At 43.3% G+C, this 21,911-nt stretch overlaps 1 protein-coding gene across 50 annotated transcripts in view; it reads left to right on the top strand.

The window, feature by feature from the left end:
• The window catches only part of LOC110506319 (diacylglycerol kinase zeta), a 141,906-nt gene that overhangs the window by 85,855 nt on the left and 34,140 nt on the right, over window positions 1-21,911 (top strand). For 21 of the 50 annotated variants that reach the window (XM_090221939.1, XM_090221934.1, XM_090221925.1 and 18 more), the window contains 20 exons: window positions 400-508; window positions 696-791; window positions 2,021-2,098; window positions 2,977-3,033; window positions 5,649-5,717; window positions 5,816-5,887; window positions 10,107-10,223; window positions 10,743-10,814; window positions 11,551-11,646; window positions 11,944-12,026; window positions 12,463-12,523; window positions 12,874-12,987; window positions 13,717-13,857; window positions 14,443-14,521; window positions 14,707-14,762; window positions 14,936-14,998; window positions 15,387-15,460; window positions 15,578-15,689; window positions 15,832-16,031; window positions 18,695-18,795. In XM_090221939.1, coding sequence (XP_090078065.1) covers window positions 400-508; window positions 696-791; window positions 2,021-2,098; window positions 2,977-3,033; window positions 5,649-5,717; window positions 5,816-5,887; window positions 10,107-10,223; window positions 10,743-10,814; window positions 11,551-11,646; window positions 11,944-12,026; window positions 12,463-12,523; window positions 12,874-12,987; window positions 13,717-13,857; window positions 14,443-14,521; window positions 14,707-14,762; window positions 14,936-14,998; window positions 15,387-15,460; window positions 15,578-15,689; window positions 15,832-16,031; window positions 18,695-18,795 — 1,850 coding nt within the window. Of the gene's footprint in view, window positions 1-399; window positions 509-695; window positions 792-2,020; window positions 2,099-2,311; window positions 2,369-2,976; window positions 3,034-3,234; window positions 3,319-5,648; window positions 5,718-5,815; window positions 5,888-10,106; window positions 10,224-10,742; window positions 10,815-11,550; window positions 11,647-11,943; window positions 12,027-12,462; window positions 12,524-12,873; window positions 12,988-13,716; window positions 13,858-14,442; window positions 14,522-14,706; window positions 14,763-14,935; window positions 14,999-15,386; window positions 15,461-15,577; window positions 15,690-15,831; window positions 16,032-18,694; window positions 18,796-21,911 lie in introns of all 50 variants that reach the window. The other 29 variants (XM_090221935.1, XM_090221928.1, XM_090221922.1 and 26 more) reach the window with 3 other exon arrangements.

Below are 21,911 nucleotides of genomic sequence, written 5' to 3'. Positions count from 1 at the left end.
CTGCAAACTGGGAAATAGTTCATATTTTACACCAAACTCTGCTGACCTTTTGTGTTGCTGATATGTAAAGCTAGGACTTTTGTTTAGTGACTCCTACAGCACCTTTCATGCAGGGTCTCAGTCACACAAACCTGTCAAATATCAAACCTAGACCTCTTGTGTACCTGGCTGCACATTGGCTCAACATTTCAAATGCTGTATATTGTTTGACGCCAGATGTACCATTTCATTATTCATCATGTGTGCTGGACCTCTCTCTTTGATCAGAGCCTACTTTGCTTCCATCAGGGGTGAAGAGTGGGTTTCCCCGTTAGGTTGTGATGCAGTATCCCACTGGGCATGTCATCTCAATGATGCTATTGCAATCATTCAAAGGTGTTGCGTCTGTGTCATTTTCAGGAAGGCCATTGCTAAATCGGGTCTACAGCACCTGTCTGCCCAGCCCAGTGCCTCAGCCCTGGCCAAGTTTGACCCAGACAGGGAGATCCGGAGCAGCTGTGACTGGACCGTAAGTGCAGCCTCTGGCCCAGCTCATTGATTTTGTACCCCATAATGAACTACATGCCCCTAATGAGTTTCAGAGTAGTGTACTTTGTTTACCCAGAGGTACTATTTGGTAGTGGATTCTATGAGCTGAGATTCCTATTTGTCAGGGTAAAAAAAAGAAGGGTGTATTTAATAGACTCTTCCTCCAGGAGAACGCCCTGTATGGGGAGCACATCTGGTTTGAGACCAATGTCTCTGGGGACTTCTGTTACGTCGGAGAGCAGCACTGCTTCGCCAAGACACTGGTGAGTGTGTGTGTGTGTGTGTGTGTGTGTGTGTGTGTGTGTGTGTGTGTGTGCGTGCAGCTACCCCTGGCCCTGCCTGACATCACAAAGCCACAGATGCTTTGACAGGAACGAGCCCAGAGGAAGAGAGGAATGAACTGATTAGAGAAGATGTATTTGTAGTGCATCCCTAAAGCAAGAAGGGGGAGTATTAACTCCTTGTCACATTTGTTTTTCATCCGTCAGTGGATGTTACTGTCCAGATGTATACCACCTGGTACCATACAGTACACTTCTAGAGAATGCAGATTGTATAGCTCTCTGCAACTGTAAACATTATAGTATGACAAATGGTGCCATGTTATGAATATAAACGCTGTCTCTTCATTTTTTGGAGAACTGATGGGATTATAAAAAGGGTAACTAGGAAGAGAACCTGTAAAAATGAGCCCAATCTTCTTTTTTCAGATGATGGAGAAATGATTTTTTCGATTGCATTATGTGTATGAGATTTAATTCTGACATCTACAGTGTGTGAAAAATATTTAGTTTTAATGCAATGCTCTGTACCAGAGATGTCAAACGCATTCCATAGAGTGTGCTGGTTTTAGTTTTTTCTGTTCAATTAAGACCTAGACAACCAGGTGAGGGGAGTTTCATGCTAATTAGTGGCCTTATTTCATCAATCAAGTACAAGAGAGGATTGAAAACCCGTAGACACTCGACCCTCCGTGGAATGAGTTTGGCACCCCTTGTGTAGAGGCTCCCTCTGGTGTTCACACAACCATAACACACTTCACCTAAGAAGTACTGCTGCCATCTTGAGGGAGTTGCACCCATAGAGGTAGATAGAGGGCCCTTCTTTGCATCTGTGCCATATGGCTTCTGTGACCGCATGGGCAGTTCCATTGAGGTCTTTCTTCATTTTAAAGTAGTCAAGAGTGAATTTTGCCATCTGGAGTGTGTTGTCTGAACAGGTATAAAACCAAGGTTGGTAATTTACTGCCACCTGCAGTTAAGGAATGTTTTCTCAGGTGTATAATTCATTGGCTGATCCCTCCTGATCCCTCTTCAATGGCACTACCCATGCTAAAACAGGCTTTGGGACACTAGAGCGGTCTATATACGTTTATGGTTGTACCCTTGAATTATCACGTTAAAAGAAAGTAATTTAATTCAGGAAGTTTTCATGTATTACTACGAGATGGGTCATTAAATAATATTCTCTCACTCATCTTTTGTCACCACAGCAAAAATCTGTAGCCCGAAAAAAGTGTGCAGCCTGCAAGATAGTGGTTCACACAATCTGCATAGAACAGCTAGAAAAGGTAAGTTTCAAGCCATTTTCCCAACCAATGCTTCACAAACTTTTCATCCATTGAACTGTGATTTCACCTGCAAATGTTGAATCCCGAAAAAATACCGTAAAATCAGCCTTTTCAGATGTTGTCTCTCAAGGAGACAAAATGTTTCCATCGCATCAGGTAAGATGAGATTGAAATGGTAGCCATGCCAACCTAACCCACCCTGCTCCTCTCCAGTTATTCGAGGCTACGCCCTATGAAGACAGCCTGCTTATCGAAGACCCCGCCTTTAGAGTGAGACACTCTGACCTCTCTCAGGATGCTATGGGATATAACTAGTGCTATAACTAGATCATACTCCTTCTCTAACCCTATCTCACTACGCTACCTGACCCATTGACCTCGCCCTCCAATGCTGCACTCTGATTGGGTCATTCTCTGGATAATCAAAGCTGTTTTCCAAATTGGGCTGCTTTGATTGGTCGGCGAATACATTAGGTTGCTTATTGCTAGAGATGTTTAGTTGCTGAATCTCCCTTTTTCCAAAATGTCTTTAACTTCTTCCCATAACTCTGCTAATCTGAGGGTTAGTTTATATCTATTGTTTATACTTTATCTGATGCCGTTATGGTAATGTTATGGTGGAGGTAAAGGTGAAGAGCTGGTTGCGACACTGACATAGTAACACATATTGCACCACAGGTTTCCCTTTTCAGTAACGACTTCTAGGTGAACAAGAACTTCAGCATGTTCACTTTAACCTTATACCTCTCCCGTTGGCCCTTTTGGATTACTGATTCAGCATTCTATTTTGGTGCAGGGGTTTGTCTAACAACATATTGGAAACAGCGACCCAAAAAATAAATCCATGTTTGAAACCATTTGTTTTCTGTACCATGTAGATAAACTTTAGGTGTAAACCATCATTCAGGGAATCGGGGTCTAGGAATATACGAGAGGTAAGTGCATTTTACATTTTATTTTCATTTGATCAGCACGATCATGATACTCATGCTCATACTTTATTTTCATGCATTTTTCGTCTTCCTTTGCCTTTGCCTTGTCATTCTATGTGTCTGTCTCCTCTGTAACCCTTCCCTCTCCTCCTGTCCCTGCTTCCCTTTTTCCCCTTGACCTTCTCTCTTGACCTTTGACCTTAGCCAGTCCTCCAAAGACAAGGTGCTCTAAAGTGCCTCAGGCGGATGGCTAACTGCATGGCCACCCCTTTCCTGAGCCAGTCCCAGGTACCATCCCACCCGAACTCCCCAGATCACCCCAACCAAAAGCCACAGTTATGGGGGCAGTAGGAGAGTAATGCCTGACTAGTTGATGCTTGACTAATGATTTCAAAGACTGGGTAACCCCCATGTCCTATAGTCCTCCAGAGCTAGCTTTCGGTGTCCAAGTTAAAATCCCCTCATCATACATTCGCATTTTAAAATTGTAGTAATTTTCCAACAATCTTATACAGAACGACCTACATTCATCTTAAGATGGCTGTTTGAGACAACATATCACAATCGTGTCAAGTACATATTCCCTCAACAAAGTATTCATCGGGCAAAGTCAGTGCTGGTGGGACAAGAAGTGTTTTCTGTGTGTGTTTTTTGAGGGGTGGGGGGTGTCGGAGGCACCATACCTCTGACTGGGCTGAGCTGCCCTCCCGTAGTGATTATAGGGCCAAGAGACCAGAGGTGGCAGAACGGAGTGCTCAGGTTGGTATGTAGGGCTTGAACATAGTCTGAAGATAAAGAGGTGCAGTTCCCCTTGCTGGTCCGTAGCTTTGACCGGAAACCAGTGGAGTGTGCGGAGGAGCAGGGTGACATGGGAGAACTTAGGAAGGTTGAACACCAGGCGGCTGCAGCATTCTGGATAAGTTGCAGGAGTTTGATGGCAATGTGGGGTGCCCAACCAACAGAGTTGCAGTAGTCTAGACGAGAGATGACAAGTGCCTCAATTAGGACATGCGCTGCTTCCTGTGTGAAGAAATGTTGTACTCTACAGATGTTGTAGAGCATAAACCTGTAGGAGCGAGTCACTGCTTTGATGTTTTCAGAAAACGACAGGGTGTTGTCCAGGGTCACTCCAAGGTTCTTTGCACTCTGGGAAGGGACACCGTGGAGTTGTCAACCGTGATGGAGAGTTCTTGAAGTGGACAGGCCTTCCCAGGGAGGAAGAGCCATTTGGTCAAGGTTGAGCTTGAGCTTGAGGTGGTGGGTCGACATCCAAGCTGAGAAGTCTGACAGGCACACAGAAGATGTGTGTCACCACCTTGGTGTCAGAATGGGGAAAGGAGAAGAGAAGTTGAGTGTCATCCACATAGCAATGATAGGAGAGACCATGTGAGGATATGACGCCGCCGAGTGACTTTGTGTAAAGAAAAAAAGGAGGGCCTAGAACCGAGCCCTGGGGGACACCAGTAGTGAGATCACGTGGTGCAGACACAGATCCTCTTCATGCCACTTGGTAGGAGTGACCTGCCAGGTAGGATGCAATCCAGGAGGGTGCAGAGCCTGAGACGCCCAACCCTAAGAGGGTGGAGAGGAGGATCTGATCATTCACGGTGCCAAAGGCACTGGATAGATCTAAGAGGAGGAGAACAAAGGAGAGCGAGAGTCAGCTTAGTCAGAGCGGAGAGCCTCTGTGACACAGAGGAAAGCGGTCTCAGTTGAGTGAGCTGCCTTGAAGCCTGACTGGTTAGGGTAAAGAAGTTAGTTCTGAGAGAAATAACCAGAGAGTTTGTCAGAGACAGCACGCTCAAATGTTTTGGAATGAAAAAATGAAGCGATACCGGTTTGTAGTTTTTGACGTCAGAGGCCGAATGTTGGTTTCTTGAGGAGGGGAGCAACTCTGGCCATCTTGAAGTCAGAGGGGACGCAGCCAGGGATCAGGGAGTTGATGAGGGAAGTGAAAAATGGGAGAATGTCTCCAAAAATGATATGGTGAAGAGATGCGGGGATGTTGTCGGACGGCCGGACCTCAATCGTCGCAGGATTTCATCTAGAGAGAGCGGGGAGAAGGAGATCAAGGCATATGGTAGTGTGTGTGGGACCAGTGGACTGAGTGAAAGAGGAATGGATGTCGTAAAACTTTTTTTTTGCAAAGTCATCCGCAGACAGTGAGGAGAGAGGTGAAGGATTAAGGAGGGAAGAGAAAGTGGAGAAGAGTTTCCCAGGTTTAGAGGTGGAAGCTTGAAATTTAGAGTGATAGGAAGTGGCTTTAGCAGTGGATACAAAAGAAGAGAAGGTAGAGAGGAGGGAGTGGAAGGATGATAGGTATTCCAGAAGTTTCGTTTTCTTCCATTTCTGTTCAGCTGCCCAAAGCCCTGTTCTGTTAGCATACCACACTTAGTCATTATTACCACAGAACTGGGTTTATAATGGAGTCCTATACACAATAATGTTCAATGTGTCTGGCCAAACCTCTGACATCGCTAATGATAAACTCAACACAAGCTTTCCCTGATCTCACTCACCATTGTCTACATGTACTAAAAAATTGGAAATCCACAGTATTTTAAATTGCGAATTTGTGAGTGAGTTGATTAATGTGTTTATGAACGTCGGTTTTCCAGCCCACCGTAGTGCGGCACCATTGGGTCCACCGGAGACGCCAGGATGGGAAGTGTCGCCAGTGCGGGAAGGTGAGCATGGTTATAATATCAATTAATTCAACAATCTGATGAAACAAGTTTTTCTTGAGGGTACGTTACATCTTATATCTGATTTAATTTCTCTCCAGGGTTTCCAGCAGAAGTTTGCCTTTCATAGCAAAGAGATTGTGGCCATCAGCTGTTCATGGTGTAAACAGGCAGTAAGTTGGAAGGTTGATTGTACTGTACAGATGTAGGATCTTAATTTGACCAGTATTGTCGCAGCTACATAATTCTACAGCAATGTCACCTTGTCTGAGAGAGATTTGCATGTTTATCCAAACTTCACGCCAGGGTAAGCCTATATGAAACACAGCCCTTATTTTAAGTGTTTCTAAAATCCCCTACGGGAAAAATGACTGGTGGGAAAATGATTGGGACCATTTCCCTGTTTGACCGCTAGGTTTTATGGGTATTATGACACATCCACTGTGGGCTCTATTTGATATTTATATATGATTGATGTTATGTTTGTAAATTGGTCTATTGTAAATTCAGTCTATAACTGAGATACCGATTTAAAATCTACTACTAATATTAGCTGGCCAAAATTAGGCTACATGAAAAGTGCAACACTGTTAATATACAGTTGAAGTCGGAAGTTTATATACACTTAGGTTGGAGTCATTAAAACTAGTTTTTCAACAACTCCACAAATTTCTTGTTAACAAACTATAATTTTGGCAAGTCTGTTGGGACATCTAATTTGTGCATGACAAAAGTAATTTTTCCATCAATTGTTTACAGACAGATTATTTCACTTATAATTCACTGTATCACAATTCCAGTGGGTCAGAAGTTTAAATACACTAAGTTGACTTTGCCTTTAAACAGCTTGGAAAATTTCAGAACATCATGCCATGGCTTTAGAAGCTTCTTATAAGATAATTTACATCATTTGAGTCAATTGGATGTGTACCTGTGAATGTATTTCAAGGCCTGCCTTCAAACTCAGTGCCTATTTACTTTACATCATGGGAAAATCAAAAGAAATCAGCCAAGACCTCAGAAAAATTTTAGACCTCCACAAGTCTGGTTCATCCTTGGGAGCAATTTCCAAATGCCTGAAGGTACCACGTTCATCTGTACAAACAATAGTAAGCAAGTATAAACACCATGGGTCCACGCAGCCGTCATACCGCTCAGGAAGGAGACTGTCTCCTAGTTCTGTCTCCTAGAGATGAATGTACTTTGGTGCAAATCAGAACAACAGCAAAGGACCTTGTGAAGATGCTGGAGGAAACCGGTACAAAAGTATCTACAGAGAATTGCGAAAGTATTCGGCCCCCTTGAACTTTGCGACCTTTTGCCACATTTCAGGCTTCAAACATAATGATATAAAACTGTATTTTTTTGTGAAGAATCAACAACAAGTGGGACACAATCATGAAGTGGAACGACATTTATTGGATATTTCAAACTTTTTTAACAAATCAAAAACTGAGAAATTGGGCGTGCAAAATTATTCAGCCCCCTTAAGTTAATACTTTGTAGCGCCACCTTTTGCTGCGATTACAGCTGTAAGTCGCTTGGGGTATGTCTCTATCAGTTTTGCACATCGAGAGACTGACATTTTTTTCCCATTCCTCCTTGCAAAACAGCTCGAGCTCAGTGAGGTTGGATGGAGAGCATTTGTGAACAGCAGTTTTCAGTTCTTTCCACAGATTCTCGATTGGATTCAGGTCTGGACTTTGACTTGGCCATTCTAACACCTGGATATGTTTATTTTTTAACCATTCCATTGTAGATTTTGCTTTATGTTTTGGATCATTGTCTTGTTGGAAGACAAATCTCCGTCCCAGTCTCAGGTCTTTCGCAGACTCCATCAGGTTTTCTTCCAGAATGGTCCTGTATTTGGCTCCATCCATCTTCCCATCAATTTTAACCATCTTCCCTGTCCCTGCTGAAGAAAAGCAGGCCCAAACCATGATGCTGCCCCCACCATGTTTGACAGTGGGGATGGTATGTTCAGCTGTGTTGCTTTTACGCCAAACATAACGTTTTGCATTGTTGCCAAAAAGTTAAATTTTGGTTTCATCTGACCAGAGCACCTTATTCCACATGTTTGGTGTGTCTCCCAGGTGGCTTGTGGCAAACTTTAAACAACACTTTTTATGGATATCTTTAAGAAATGGCTTTCTTCTTGCCACTCTTCCATAAAGGCCAGATTTGTGCAATATACGACTGATTGTTGTCCTATGGACAGAGTCTCCCACCTCAGCTGTAGATCTCTGCAGTTCATCCAGAGTGATCATGGGCCTCTTGGCTGCATCTCTGATCAGTCTTCTCCTTGTATGAGCTGAAAGTTTAGAGGGACGGCCAGGTCTTGGTAGATTTGCAGTGGTCTGATACTCCTTCCATTTCAATATTATCGCTTGCACAGTGCTCCTTGGGATGTTTAAAGCTTGGGAAATCTTTTTGTATCCAAACCCGGCTTTAAACTTCTTCACAACAGTATCTCACACCTGCCTGGTGTGTTCCTTGTTCTTCATGATGCTCTCTGCGCTTTTAACGGACCTCTGAGACTATCACAGTGCAGGTGCATTTATACGGAGACTTGATTACACACAGGTGGATTGTATTTATCATCATTAGTCATTTAGGTCAACATTGGATCATTCAGAGATCCTCACTGAACTTCTGGAGAGAGTTTGCTGCACTGAAAGTAAAGGGGCTGAATAATTTTGCACGCCCAATTTTTCAGTTTTTGATTTGTTAAAAAAGTTTGAAATATCCAATAAATGTCGTTCCACTTCATGATTGTGTCCCACTTGTTGTTGATTCTTCACAAAAAAATACAGTTTTATATCTTTATGTTTGAAGCCTGAAATGTGGCAAAAGGTCGCAAAGTTCAAGGGGGCCGAATACTTTCGCAAGGCACTGTATATCCATAGTAAAACGAGTCCTATATCGAGATAACCCGAAAGGCCGCTCAGCAAGGAAGAAGCCACTGCTCCAAAACCGCCATAAAAAAGCCAGACTACGGTTTGCAACTGCACATGGCGATAAAGATTGTACTTTTTGGAGAAATGTCCTCTGGTCTGATGAAACAAAAATAGAACTGTTTGACCATAATGACCATCATTATGTTTGGAGGAGAAAGGGGGAGGCTTGCAAGCCAAAGAACATTGTGAAGCACGGGGGTGGCAGCATCATGTTGTGGGGGTGCTTTGCTGCAGGAGGGACTGGTGCACTTCACAAAATAGATGGCATCATGAGGCAGGAAATGTATGTGGATATATTGAAGCGACATCTCAAGACATCAGTCAGTTAAAGCTTGGTCGCAAATGAGTCTTCCAAATGGACAATGACCCAAGCATACTTCTAAAGTTGTGGCAAAAAGGCTTAAGGACAACAAAGTCCGTATGGGAGTGGCCATCACAAAGCCCGTACCTCATTCCTATAGAAACTTTGCGGGCGGAACTGAAAAAACGTGTGCGAACAAGGAGGCCTTACAAACCTGACTCAGTTACACCAGCTCTGTCAGGAGGAATGGGCCAAAATTCACCCAACTTATTGTGGGAAGCTTGTGGAAGGCTACCCGACACGTTTGACCCAAGTTAAGCAATTTAAAGGCAATGCTAATGTAACAGTATAACTTTAGACCGTCCCCTCGCCCATACCTGGGAGCGAACCAGGGACCCTCTTCACACATCAACATAAGTCACCCACGAAGCATCGTTAGCCATCGCTCCACAAAAGCCGCTGCCCTTGCAAGGGGAACTACTACTTCAAGGTCTCAGAGCAAGTGACGTCACCGATTGAAATGCTATTTAGCGCGAACCACCGCTAACTAAGCTAGTGTTTCACATCCGTTACACTACCAAATACTAATTGCGTGTATGTAAACCTCTCACCCACTGGGAATTTGATGAAAGAAATAAAAGCTGAAATAAATAATTCTCTCTACTATTATTCTGACATTTCACATTCTTAAAATAAAGTGGTGATCCTAACTGACCAAAGACAGGGCATTGTTACTAGGATTAAATGTCAGGAATTGTGAAAATCTGAGTTTAAATGTATTTGGCTAAGGTATATGTAAACTTCCGACTTCAACTGTATATACTGTTTTCAGGGAATACATGTAAATCACGAGGCTCATCTGCATGGATGATGATGACGTGTGTCTGTATGCTTTATGCTTAATTGAGACATTTGTATGAGTGTCTGTGTTGTGTCTGTGTTGAATGACAACACTTCCAATGAATATGGATGTGTGTGATCACTGGTGTATTCACCCTCTGTAAAGGTTGTATGTATGTTTATGTGAGACAGTTGTGTGAGGGTCTGTGTTGAGTGTTTTAAATGAATGATGTGTGTTGGTGTGTGTTGTGCTCACTGCTGCCGTCTTTTCCTCTGTCCCTCTCCCTACTCTAGTATCACAACAAGGTGTCCTGCTTCATGCTGCAGCAGATCGAGGAGTCCTGCTCCCTGGGTGCTCATGCCTCTGTCATCGTACCCCCTACTTGGATCCTCCGGGTTCGCAGACCTCAGGTAATTTTTTTTTTTTATGAATAAAATGTTAGTTTTTTTTAAATAGATGTATATTGTCACATGCACTGGATAGGTACAGTGAAATGTTGTTTTACAGTGTTGGCCGTAGTAGGTTGGTGCCTCCGGAGCAAATTAAAGTTACGTGCCTTGCTCAAGGTCAGAGATTGTTCACCTTGTTGGCCCGGGTATTTGAACCAGCAACCTTTTTGAACCAACACTCTAACCACTACACTACCTGCCGCCCCGACAGTCACAAAATACACCGTCACACAATACACTTCCAAGTATTCAGATATTCACTGCCACCATGCGAGTTTACAACGTGCAATGGTATGCTTCCCCAAATACTTTGTGGTGCCATTGCACTGCGAAGCCAACAGAGGGTGGCAGTCATCCGTTAGTTTGAGCAGTCAACAGTTCAGATAGATTACAGTGTATTATTTACAGTTGATCAAATGCTGTTCCTTATATAAATGGAATACCAGCGTGACAGTTAATCCTCATGTGTTATTCTTTTAGACCTCACTAAAGTCGAGCAAAAAGAAAAAACGGACCTCGTTTAAGCGCAAGTCCAGCAAAAAGGGAGTAGAGGTGAGTTCATCATCCATTACAAATGGCATTTCCTACCGTTTGTAATGTGAGGAGACGTACGTAACTGAAACGTCCTTTGCTGATTAGCCTGAGGGGCATCATTTCCCTTTATACCGCATCTGTTGTGAACTGTTCAATTGGTTTTACGTTGAAATATTATACTTGAAGTACATACTTATGAAATGGTAGCGAAAAGGGCAATGTCAAACTAATGACGAGGTATTATCGATGTAGACAGTCTTGACCCTTATCAAATCACTGCTGACACAACCCAGCCAGGATGTGCTTGTCAATACATCCTTCCTGGCGACATCCAGTGTCGAATACCATGGCTTGAATGCATTTACATGACAAGTGCATGTACAGAAATAATTCTCAGCCAGTCCCAGGTACCATCCCACCCCAACTCCCCAGATCACCCCAGAAACCACAGTTATGGAGACCGTATTGATCAATTCAACTGCGCACAGTCTTAGACAACTGTATACTCTTTGGCTATACTATGTCTCGTAGAGAGTAGGAAGTATCCACGCAGCGTCAGCTCTATGCCATTTTCATTTTAGTGAGTTAATTTGGCATAATGTTACACGAGTCTGACGCGATAGTTTATAACAAAACATCAGTAAAAGCAGTTCTCCCCTTAGGAAACCAACACTGTACAATCAGTCTCTCATCTTTCACCTCTCTAAATCCATCCCTTTATTTCCTCTGCCCCTCTCCCTTCCTCTTTGTGCAGGAGGCACGCTGGAAGCCCTTCATAGTTAGACCCATTCCCTCTCAGCTCATGAAGCCGCTGTTGGTGTTTGTCAACCCAAAGAGTGGGGGGAATCAGGTGAGAGACGTGCTGTCTGTGCTGGAGCTGTCAGTGCAGGCCCAGTGGGCCGAGGCCAACACCAGTCACAGGTGTAATCCCCGACTGGTCTGTAAGCCGTCTGTGAGATGAAACACTGTCTGTGTCTTAAAGAGTCTTTCAGAAGTCCAGTCATACCTCTCATACCTCACGCATTTGTCTGGATCACTCAATAATATACTAGTCAGTTAATCAAATACTTCTTTATTATGATGATGATGATGATGATGATGATGATGATGAGGAACTGGTAGTAATTGTACTCCTACTCATTTTCAGGGAGCCAAGATTATCCAGTCGTTCATGTGGTACCTGAACCCTCGCCAAGTATTTGACCTGAGTCTGGGAGGACCCAAGGATGGGTAAGTTTCTCAAAAATAGCAGGTGCAAACTTTGTACTAAGTGCCGAATTGTTACTGACTCTGGCCCTTAAAAATAAATCTCATCATCATTACGTATAGGTCTTGGAGCTCTTCCATTACTCTGTGCTCACTGGCGCAGAGCTCCTTCTCATTAGATCTAATATATGTATGTGTGTGTATATATATATATATCTCTCCAAAAGAAGTCGTTCTAATTCCAAGTATTATTTTGATATTCTTTTTTGCTCTTCCTATGGATACACTATGGTATTATTCTGTCTGCCCAGGAGCCATTTGCTGTATAGGACTCCCCTTCACTGTGAATGCTGCCGATTTTAACTGAGTGTGGGAGACCTTCATTAACAGGCTTGATACTGTGGACTGACTGTGACAGAAAGCTAGAAGTTGATTTTGTCTCTTGCTCTGTCTCTCCAAGGTTAGAAATGTACCGTAAGGTGCATAACCTGAGGATACTGGCATGCGGAGGGGATGGCACGGTGAGTAGAAACAACAGCAATGCCAACAGCAATCTTTTTAAGCAATACACAGACATTCCTGAACTATTTTAGCCGCAAACTTTACTTTGTGATCAGTCAAATAACAGCACACAGTGTCTGGTGTTTTCCCTTAAAGGCATTTGACCCCATCTTAGTGATCTAAGCCCTGAACTTTGATGGTTATCTAAGTGATTGAACAGCAACACACACTATGCTGCAGGTGCAGTTTGTTAAGAAGCTGTTCAAACATGTATTCCTTAAGCAAGGACAATAGCAATGTTTGGCATGTTGTTGAAGGGCACATCACATGATGTTTTTGATAATATGTCTGTTGTATGGTGTGTGTGTAGGTGGGTTGGATCCTGTCTGCTCTGGACCAGCTCCAACTGAACCCCCAGCCTGCAGTAGCCATCCTGCCTCTGGGGACAGGCAACGACCTGGCCAGGACCCTCAACTGGGGGGGTGTGAGTATCTCAACCATATCTGGACAACATATACACGGAGGAACACTTTTTTAAATATTGAGTTAGCAGCCCCCCCTCTCTTTTTACCCTCAGAACAACCTCAATTACCTCAGGGCATGGACTCTACGAGGTGTTCCACAGGGATGCTGGCCCATGTTCACCTCAATGCTTCCCACAGTTGTGTCAAGTTGGCTGGATGTCCTTTGGGCGGTGAACCATTCTTGATACACACGGGAAACTGTTGAGCGTTATAAAATAAAAAAACAGCAGCGTTGCAGTTCTTGACGCACTCAAACCTGTCTATATGTGCCCTCTGAATGGCACACATACACAACCCATGTCTCAATTGTCTCGAGGCTTAAAAATCCTTCATTAACCCGGACTCCTCCCCTTCGTCTCCACTGATTTTGTATTGGATTTAACAAGTGACACCAATAAGGGAGCACAGCTTTCACCTGGATTCACCTGGTCAATGGAAAGAGCAGGTGTTCCTAATATTTTGTACACTCGGTGTATACCCCTCAAAGCTGTGCTTTTCCATAGTCGTTGAACAATGCAGGTGCACAGTTAACTCTGTAGAGGGCACCAGAATCATGACTATAGCCGCTTATTATTTTCTTGAAAAATGTCTTGAAGAATTTATATCCCTCAGGAGGAACGAGCTGCTTTCTACAATGAACTGTGTTTAATGCTCTTGGTGTTTTCCTTCTCTATTCCTCCCTTCTCCAGGGTTACACAGATGAACCGGTGTCTAAGATCCTGTCTCATGTAGAGGATGGGAACGTCGTCCAGCTCGACCGGTGGAATCTAATAGTGGAGCCCAACCAGGATACTGTTGCAGAGGAGAGGGATGAGCAGCAGACTGACAAGGTGAACAAACCCCCTCTCGTCCAAGATCCTGTACTGCTGACATGGACTGTCAACATTTGATGGTGTGGATGCGTGATGCAGGGAATGAGGATTGATCAAATTTGAACTTAGTGCTAGCTCTTTTTACCTGGTGTGTTACTGGTGTGTTTGTAATTACAGCGTAAATCAGGTCTTGACTGTGATGAGTTCATCGAGCCACAGAGAACTAACCTCTGTACAATGTCACAACATAATTTGTTTATTGTGAATAGGGTCATGGCTGGCCACACACCAAAACACCTCAGTGACCTTTCCATTATTTAATGGTTAGTTAGTTCTAAAAGTTGAGAGAGTTTATCAACTAGAAGCACAATGTTGCTCTACGACCTCAAACATGATGTATTGTTATATATTTTTTTAAATTTACGGCAGAGAGGGTAGTCTGTGGTGACTGAAGACCGTAGGACTGAGGATGGAGTTGGGCTCAGCAGTATACTCCGGTTTAGTGTTGAAATGTCAACATTTGACATTGTGATTTCGGATGTATTGGTGATATCGCGTCTGGGATTAACACATTTCTTTGTACGGGTTTTTCTTTTTCCGCAGCTCCCCCTCGACGTCTTCAACAACTACTTCAGCCTCGGCTTCGACGCACACGTGACACTAGAATTCCACGAGTCTCGAGGTTGTATTTCCGATCTCTTAACGTTGACTACCCATGTAATGCCATTGTTGGGGATAAATCTGTGCTATCCATAGACGGCTCACATCGACAGTAGCAAATGATGCTGTGTGTATCTACTGTATGCCAAATCATTGTGCCATAATTACTCACAACCTATCATGCCTTCTATAACCAACGCTCCTCAGAGGCCAACCCGGAGAAATTCAACAGCCGCTTTCGGAACAAGATGTTCTATGCAGGGGTGGGTACAGTTGTGTTTTCTAAACAGGAGAAATCCTATTTTCTCACCATTATCATCACTTTTACCATTTTGTAGTGATAGTAATTGTTGTATTTGTGGCCATAGCTTTAGTTGTGTCAATGTTTTCTATTGATAATCTACAAGCTTGATTCTCTGTTGCTCTTTCTAACCAGACGGCCTTCTCGGACTTCCTCATGGGCAGCTCCAAAGACCTAGCCAAACACATCAAGGTCGTGGTGAGTTCAACTGACCATTACACGGACCTTGGCTGCAGCTCAGATTGTGTGACGTCATTCCACAACGGGTTCAAGTTCAAATCTAAATCCGTTAACAGGAATTTCACCCTTCATAGTAAAAGTAGTTAGTGCAGAAATAAAATTGACCCCAGTTTGAGAGCCGAGGCTCCATTCTGAGCTTGTATATAAGGTAGGTTGTAAGGATCACATCTCATTAGACTGACAGATGTGTTCTTCACTGTCAGTCAGTCAGTCAGAATGTGGCACCTTTCAAAGGGTACATTTTATAAGGCCATGTGAGAGCTCTTCCGGGAATGATCTGAGTGCGTATGTGTACAGTAATGGAGACGCCTGTCTGTCTGTCTGTCTGTCGGTCTCCTCTCGATAGTGCGACGGCACCGACCTCACCTCAAAGGTTCAGGATCTGAAGCTGCAGTGCCTGGTGTTCCTCAACATTCCCAGGTTAGCAGCCTCAATGGGGGAAACGTGTTATATATGACATGTTACAATCTTGTCACTGTCGTAATGGAGGCTGTAGGCTAAGTTAGGCACCTAACCATGTGTGTATGTGTGTACTAGATACTGTGCTGGTACCATGCCATGGGGCAACCCAAGCGAGCACCATGACTTTGAGCCACAACGGCACGACGATGGCTGCATTGAAGTTATCGGCTTCACCATGACCTCTCTGGTATTCACCTATCAACTTGAATTTGTCTGTGTGTTAGAAACATAAGTTAGTAGATTTAATGAAATGGATGAGTCAGTTTCTTTTTGTCCTAGTCGTGACCTTGCTCTGATGGATGATCGTCTCGTCCTCCCTGGTGCTGTAGGCCACGCTGCAGGTCGGAGGTCACGGTGAGCGGCTGAACCAGTGCAGAGAGGTGACCCTCACCACCTACAAGTCCATCCCCATGCAGGTAGATGGGGAGCCTTGCAAGCTAGCCCCCTCCACCATCCGTATCTCCCTGAGGAACCAAGCGAACATGGTGCAGAAGGCCAAGAGGAGGACATCTATTCCGCTGCTCAATGAGTGAGTAATACAGTCCAGGTTCCACTTTTGATAGTGTACTTTGTTTAGTCTTTTGTGCTGTCGGCAGGTTGCCTCTGTTGTCATAACGGTGCTTGTGGAGTTGGAAGTTATTGTAATGCATTCCACAAGTGTCCTCGACCGAGCCGAAGGTCGCTCTTCAATTTCTTGCTGTGTGATTTTTAAGTGGCATGCGGGTGTGGCACGCAGGTGTCCTCGACGCTAGCCTGTGGGATTCATTTGCAAGTGTGGCTGAAGCGCTGACAAAGACTTGTGAATGTAAAATAATCTAAGCCGACGAGGGGAAACAAACAAACACACACAAAAAACATTCATCAAAGTCAACATGGCTTTGCTACCATCTTCCTTTTCTCTCCATCAGTAGTCTTCGTCTTATCAGTCTGTCTGTCTACAGGCTGAAAATCACATGTATTATCAGAATGAACCGCCCTATTTATTTTCATGGTAATTGCGTTACCTTTTGTCAAACCTGTTGTAATGTTTTTTGCTAATTTCATACTTCGCTGATTCTGATGTGAGTCTCGCGACAATGTGTTGACTTGCGGGGAATTATGAGTCCTCCGTCTACAGGATTGAAATGTTGGCGGGGGGGGGGGGACTAATTCAATGATTGTGTTTACAGAAGCCTGTTTTAGCTGAGATTAAAGACATGGTCGTCCAAAACCTTATTTGTGATACCGTTCTTCCTTTTTGCAAAGTTGGTTAGAATGGCCCGACCTTCTGTGAAGCAAAACACCAGGCATTTGGACAGAAAGTAAAAATGATAAGATGCAAATGAGTCTGGAATTCAAACAAACAACCCAGCTGTATTCACTTCCACACTGATTACATTGTTTGAGATCATACCCCGACATTAGATGTTGTCCTGCCAACTGTTTTGCAACATACTGCAGTAAGAAACATATACGACTTGTGTTGTTGTCAGGTGTCTATTGTCCTTGAACAGAATGGTAAGCTATAGTCGCAACATTGTTTTTGAATCTCCCACACACTGCGAACAGGTCACATTCGTCACAGATCACAACTGTTTTCATGAATATATAATCATCCTTGAAGCCATCGCGATGACAAACGGAAGGGGGGAAAGCAGCGTTGAACACCTCTGACTTCTCTCAGGCTGCTGTGCATGTGAGCCCAGGTTGTCAGAGTGTTGTGGTTGGAGGTTGAGCTTGTGTTAATGCTCTTCCCGGGTGACAGCCTTTCATTAAACTTATACCTTCCATATTTATTTATTTTTATCTCTCAGCCGAGATGTTTCCAACTCCCAAATAGTTTACTAAGTTAGAAATTAATATGGAAAGTAACTGATAATGTACAGTATAACGGTGTATTGAAATCTAGCATAGGTTATGGAATAATCTAATGATTATGATTTGGTTGTTTGAAACTCAGAGTTCCTACAAATATGTACACTGAACAAAGATACAAACGCAACATGTCAATTGTTGGCCCCATGTTTCATGAGCTGAAATAGATCCCAGAAATATGCCATACTCTATGCACAAATTCGTGCGCACATTTGTTTATATTCCTGTTAGTGAGCATTTCTCCTTTGCCAAGATAATCCATCCGGGTGTAATATATCAAGAAGCTGATTAAACAGCATGATCATTACACAGGTGCACCCTGTGCTGGGGACAATAAAAGGCCACTCTAAAATGTGCAGTTTTGTCACACAGCACAATGCCACAGATATCTCAAGTTTTGAGTGAACATGCATTTGGCATGCTGATGGCAGGAATGTCCATCAGAGCTGTTGCCAGAGAATTTAATGTTCATTTCTCTACCATAAGCCTCCTCCAATGTGATTTTAGAGAATTTGGCAGTAAGTCCAACTGGCCTCACCACCGCAGACCACGTATAACCACGCCAGCCCAGGACCTCCACATCAGGCTTCTTGTGGCTGAACGGTTTGCTGATGTCAACGTTGTGAACAGAGTGCCCCATGGTGACCGGTAGGGTTATGGTATGGGAAGGCATCAGCCACGGACAACGAACACAATTGCGTTTTATCGATGGTCATTTGAATGCACAGAGATACCGTGACGAGATCCTGAGGCCCATTGTCGTGCCATTCATCCACCGCCATCACCTCATGTTTCAGCCTGATAATGCACGGTCCCATGTCTATGCACAATTCTTGGAAGCTGAAAAGGTCCCAGTTCTTCCATGGCCTGGATACTCAACACAAATGTCACCCATCGAGCATGCTGTGGATCGACGTGTACGACAGCATGTTCCATTTCCCGCCAATATCCAGCAACTTCGCACAGCCATTGAAGAGGAGTCTGACAACGTTCTACAGGTCACAATCTACAGTCTGATCAACTCTATGCAAAGGAGATGTGTTGCACTGCATGAGGCAAGTGGTGGTCACACCAGATACTGATTGGTTTTCTGACCCATGCCCATACCTTTTTTTTATAAAGGTATCTGTGAACAACAGATGCATATCTGTATTCTCAGTTCATGTGAAATCCGTAGATTAGGGCCTAATGAATTTATTTCAATTGACTGATTTCCTCATATGAACTATAACTCAGTAAAATCTTTGAAATTGTTGCGCTTATATTTTAGTTCAGTGTAATTCACATTTTTGCGAGATGGTACCCAAATGGCTATGCTTCTTCTGTTGTCTTCCTCAGCCAGCAGCCCTTCCCGGAGAGGTTAAGGATCCGGGTGAACCGTATTAGCATGCACGACTATGAGGCCCTACATTATGACAAGGAGAAACTCAAAGAAGCCTGTGAGTATTCCATCTCTATCTAATGCACTGTAACTCCATCATCCTTCAGGTGTCCACCAGCCTGTTCAAGGAGAAATGCAACAGGCCCATGAGTACAGCTTCATGCAGGGATGTTACTGCGAGCCAGAGCTGTTTTCTGTGATGTAGAACTCTGTAGTCTACACCTTTTAGTTGTGTTTATTGCCGTGCAGGTGAATTTCAAAATGGCAGGCTTATTTTGTAGTGTTAAATCCTGGCCATATGCACTGTAAGGGACCTGAGCCAGTTGAAGATATACTACACGTGTCCTTGTGCCATTTTAGGGGCCGATTCCCTTTTTATGCACTTTTCTCTCTACGTGTATTCTGACCTTGAATTTAAGCATGAGAAAAGCATGCAATTCCCCTGCTATTTGTTTGGGGTGGAGATTGAATGAATTAAGGTGTGACAGTGGTGTGTCAACAGATACGGCATATTCTGATCTAATTTCCTAATAATTACACCGGTTCCAAGTGGAAAAAGCATTTACTTCATTTTTTCCCACTAGAAATAATACCATTCTCCATGCACTGTAATTGACAAATTGATGAGCGCTAGATAAATTAGTAATCCATTTGGATAAGGGAATTGTAAATATAAATGACACTTGTTTTAGAACTATTTTACATTATAATCGCTGGAGACAAATGTGAAGCCTGTCATATGGAAGAAAACGGAAGCACATCAACTTTCCCACAGTAAAGTTTATGAAATGCTGTGACATTATGCAGAATTTTAATTGTACTGCCTTTTAACGTGCAGGGATGCTAGTGTCTTAATTATTTCCTATTATTTATCATGTTAAATATTAGCCACTATCATTATTGACCGTCAGTAGACCTGAAAACCACACATATTTTAACTGCCAAATAGTTCCCTTCAGTTGGTAGGGCCTACATTATCATTCCATTTATTTACGTTGTTTTGTTTACTTTCATTTGCTTCCTCTGTAAACGATGTCACAGCCATGTGGTTGTTACAGAGGATCATTAGTAACATTTGATCATGTAAAAAAAAGAAAAGTATGCTAATTAAATCGTTATGGAGCGGATCGCAGACCAAGCCGTAACAGTTTGAACCCGACACGTGGCGCAATACTTGGCTGTGTCATCACACAGTTCCATAGTTAGTGCGGGCAATAGACAAGGGTATATCCTACACTATTCTCCCTATTGTAATTCTATGAACACTAATCTTCCAACATCACAATGGGTTAAATAACGAAATGTGGCAATGTTCAGAATTAATCAAACCAGCGTTTTCTTTCTTTCATGCGTAAAGGCTCTCCAATCCTGTTTTTTAGGATTCATAAATACTTTCCTAAACCTAAATAATCTGCTGAAACAGAGATGAATATGCACATATTTATATTCTAGTGAGTCTGACAAAATTAGAACTTAAAGGTACACCGTATTTAAAGGGATGGCTTAAGATAGATGTGCTGAAAAGCCTATTGAAGGAAAACTCGAAGAGAAAATCTGTTGGCCAGCAAGTGGGAGGGTTTTCAGCGGCTGAATGAAATGTATTGAGCGCGCGCAAGGGAACCACGCCTGCAAAGCCAGTTTACGCACCTGCATAAAGTAAGTCTGAATAGCAACTACTGAGAAGTGCGTAGGAAAGGCATCCATTTCCTGAGTCTCAATCCGCCCCTTGGTGAACTGTCAGCAAGAGTGTTTATCACTTCTCGTTAGTGAAATGGACTCTAAATCTACACAGCGACTGCATAGACTCTGTCACTGTCAAACGTAGGTTAGCACAAATATATTTAATTTGGAAAGACACACCATGCTCTTGATTGCCCCTTTTAAGGATGCCGCCATCAACTAGCCTCGCTAAATACAAAGGAAAAGGAAGTCCCTTTTGATTTATATGGTACTTAGCAGAAACCCCACAGAGATGGAACTCTTTCATTTTCTCCCTTCCTGGCTCCTCCTGGGGGGGAGGCGGGTGTTGGCTCCAGGTTTTGCTATCCGTCCACCTTGAAACCCTCCTCCCATCCCCGTCAGGCCGCTCAATTGCTATGAGTTTATCAGTGTGGGCCTCCCTGCATGTGACTTTGGCTAGTATGACTGTGAGGCGATAATGAGGTAGCTACCCATTACTGTCTCTAATGGATGCCCAGGGGCCGACGCGGTAATCACCTCCATAATCACCTCCATAGCACAGCTAGAGCCCCCCGCCCCCCCTCCCCACTCTTAATTGTTCTCACATTCGCATCCTCATGCACAAACCTAACTATTCCAGACACTGTCTCAGACTGTTTGTTAGGTCTTTCCTTTTTAAAACAAAGTTTGTTTGTTTGTCTTAAAAAAAACAGTGGGCAGCGTTTGTTTGGACTAGACTTTTGAAGGCTGTTGTTCAGGAAGTTGTATATGATAATCTTCTTCAAACACATCCGCAACAATTAACTGGCCCCAAGTTATGTAACTCTGATATGCAAGTGACGCTGTTTGGGGCTGTTTTATTGTCTCTAATGGCACAAAACCCAGCTGCCGTGGACCAACCTTGTTGTTGGATATCTCCAAAGAAGTATGTGAAATAAGAAAGTATGATGAATGTATTCAGTTCTTACTGAACTCTTGCAATTATATAGCCTCGTATTACCATCCCGATGACCGCTGTGGAATTCATGTAGTGAAACAGAATGTTAACTCGCAGAAGTTCCTGAGTGGAGGTACGGGGCTAGCAATTATAATACCGGGCGGAAAATCTCCCAGTAGGTTTTGATTCTCAGGCATAATTGGTGGAGGTCAGGACAGTTTTCTAACAGTACATACCATTCGGTTCACGGAATGCTGAAAGTAGTTTACTCTTTGTTTTCCACCACTAGATGTCAGAACATGCAACTAAAAGAAAAGATATGCTTTTAAACCTGAAGTACACTTTAACTGAGTCTAGAAATAAATTCAATGTCCATATGAAACTGTCATACGATGGTCCAATAACGTACTTTGTACATAATGCAGAATTCCAAGGCTGTTTTTGATAGGCTAAAGTGAACAATCATTCTGTCATTCAATTTGCACATAGTTTAGCTTCATTCTGGACATCACACTCAGACTCTCTCTGGCTGAATGAAGTTAGGCCCCCGATGTTTC

Source organism: Oncorhynchus mykiss, chromosome 26 (genome assembly GCF_057628025.1).
Source record: "Oncorhynchus mykiss isolate SJ-2025 chromosome 26, ASM5762802v1, whole genome shotgun sequence".
Lineage (NCBI taxonomy): Eukaryota > Metazoa > Chordata > Actinopteri > Salmoniformes > Salmonidae > Oncorhynchus > Oncorhynchus mykiss.
This window is presented reverse-complemented; position numbering and strand designations above follow the sequence as displayed.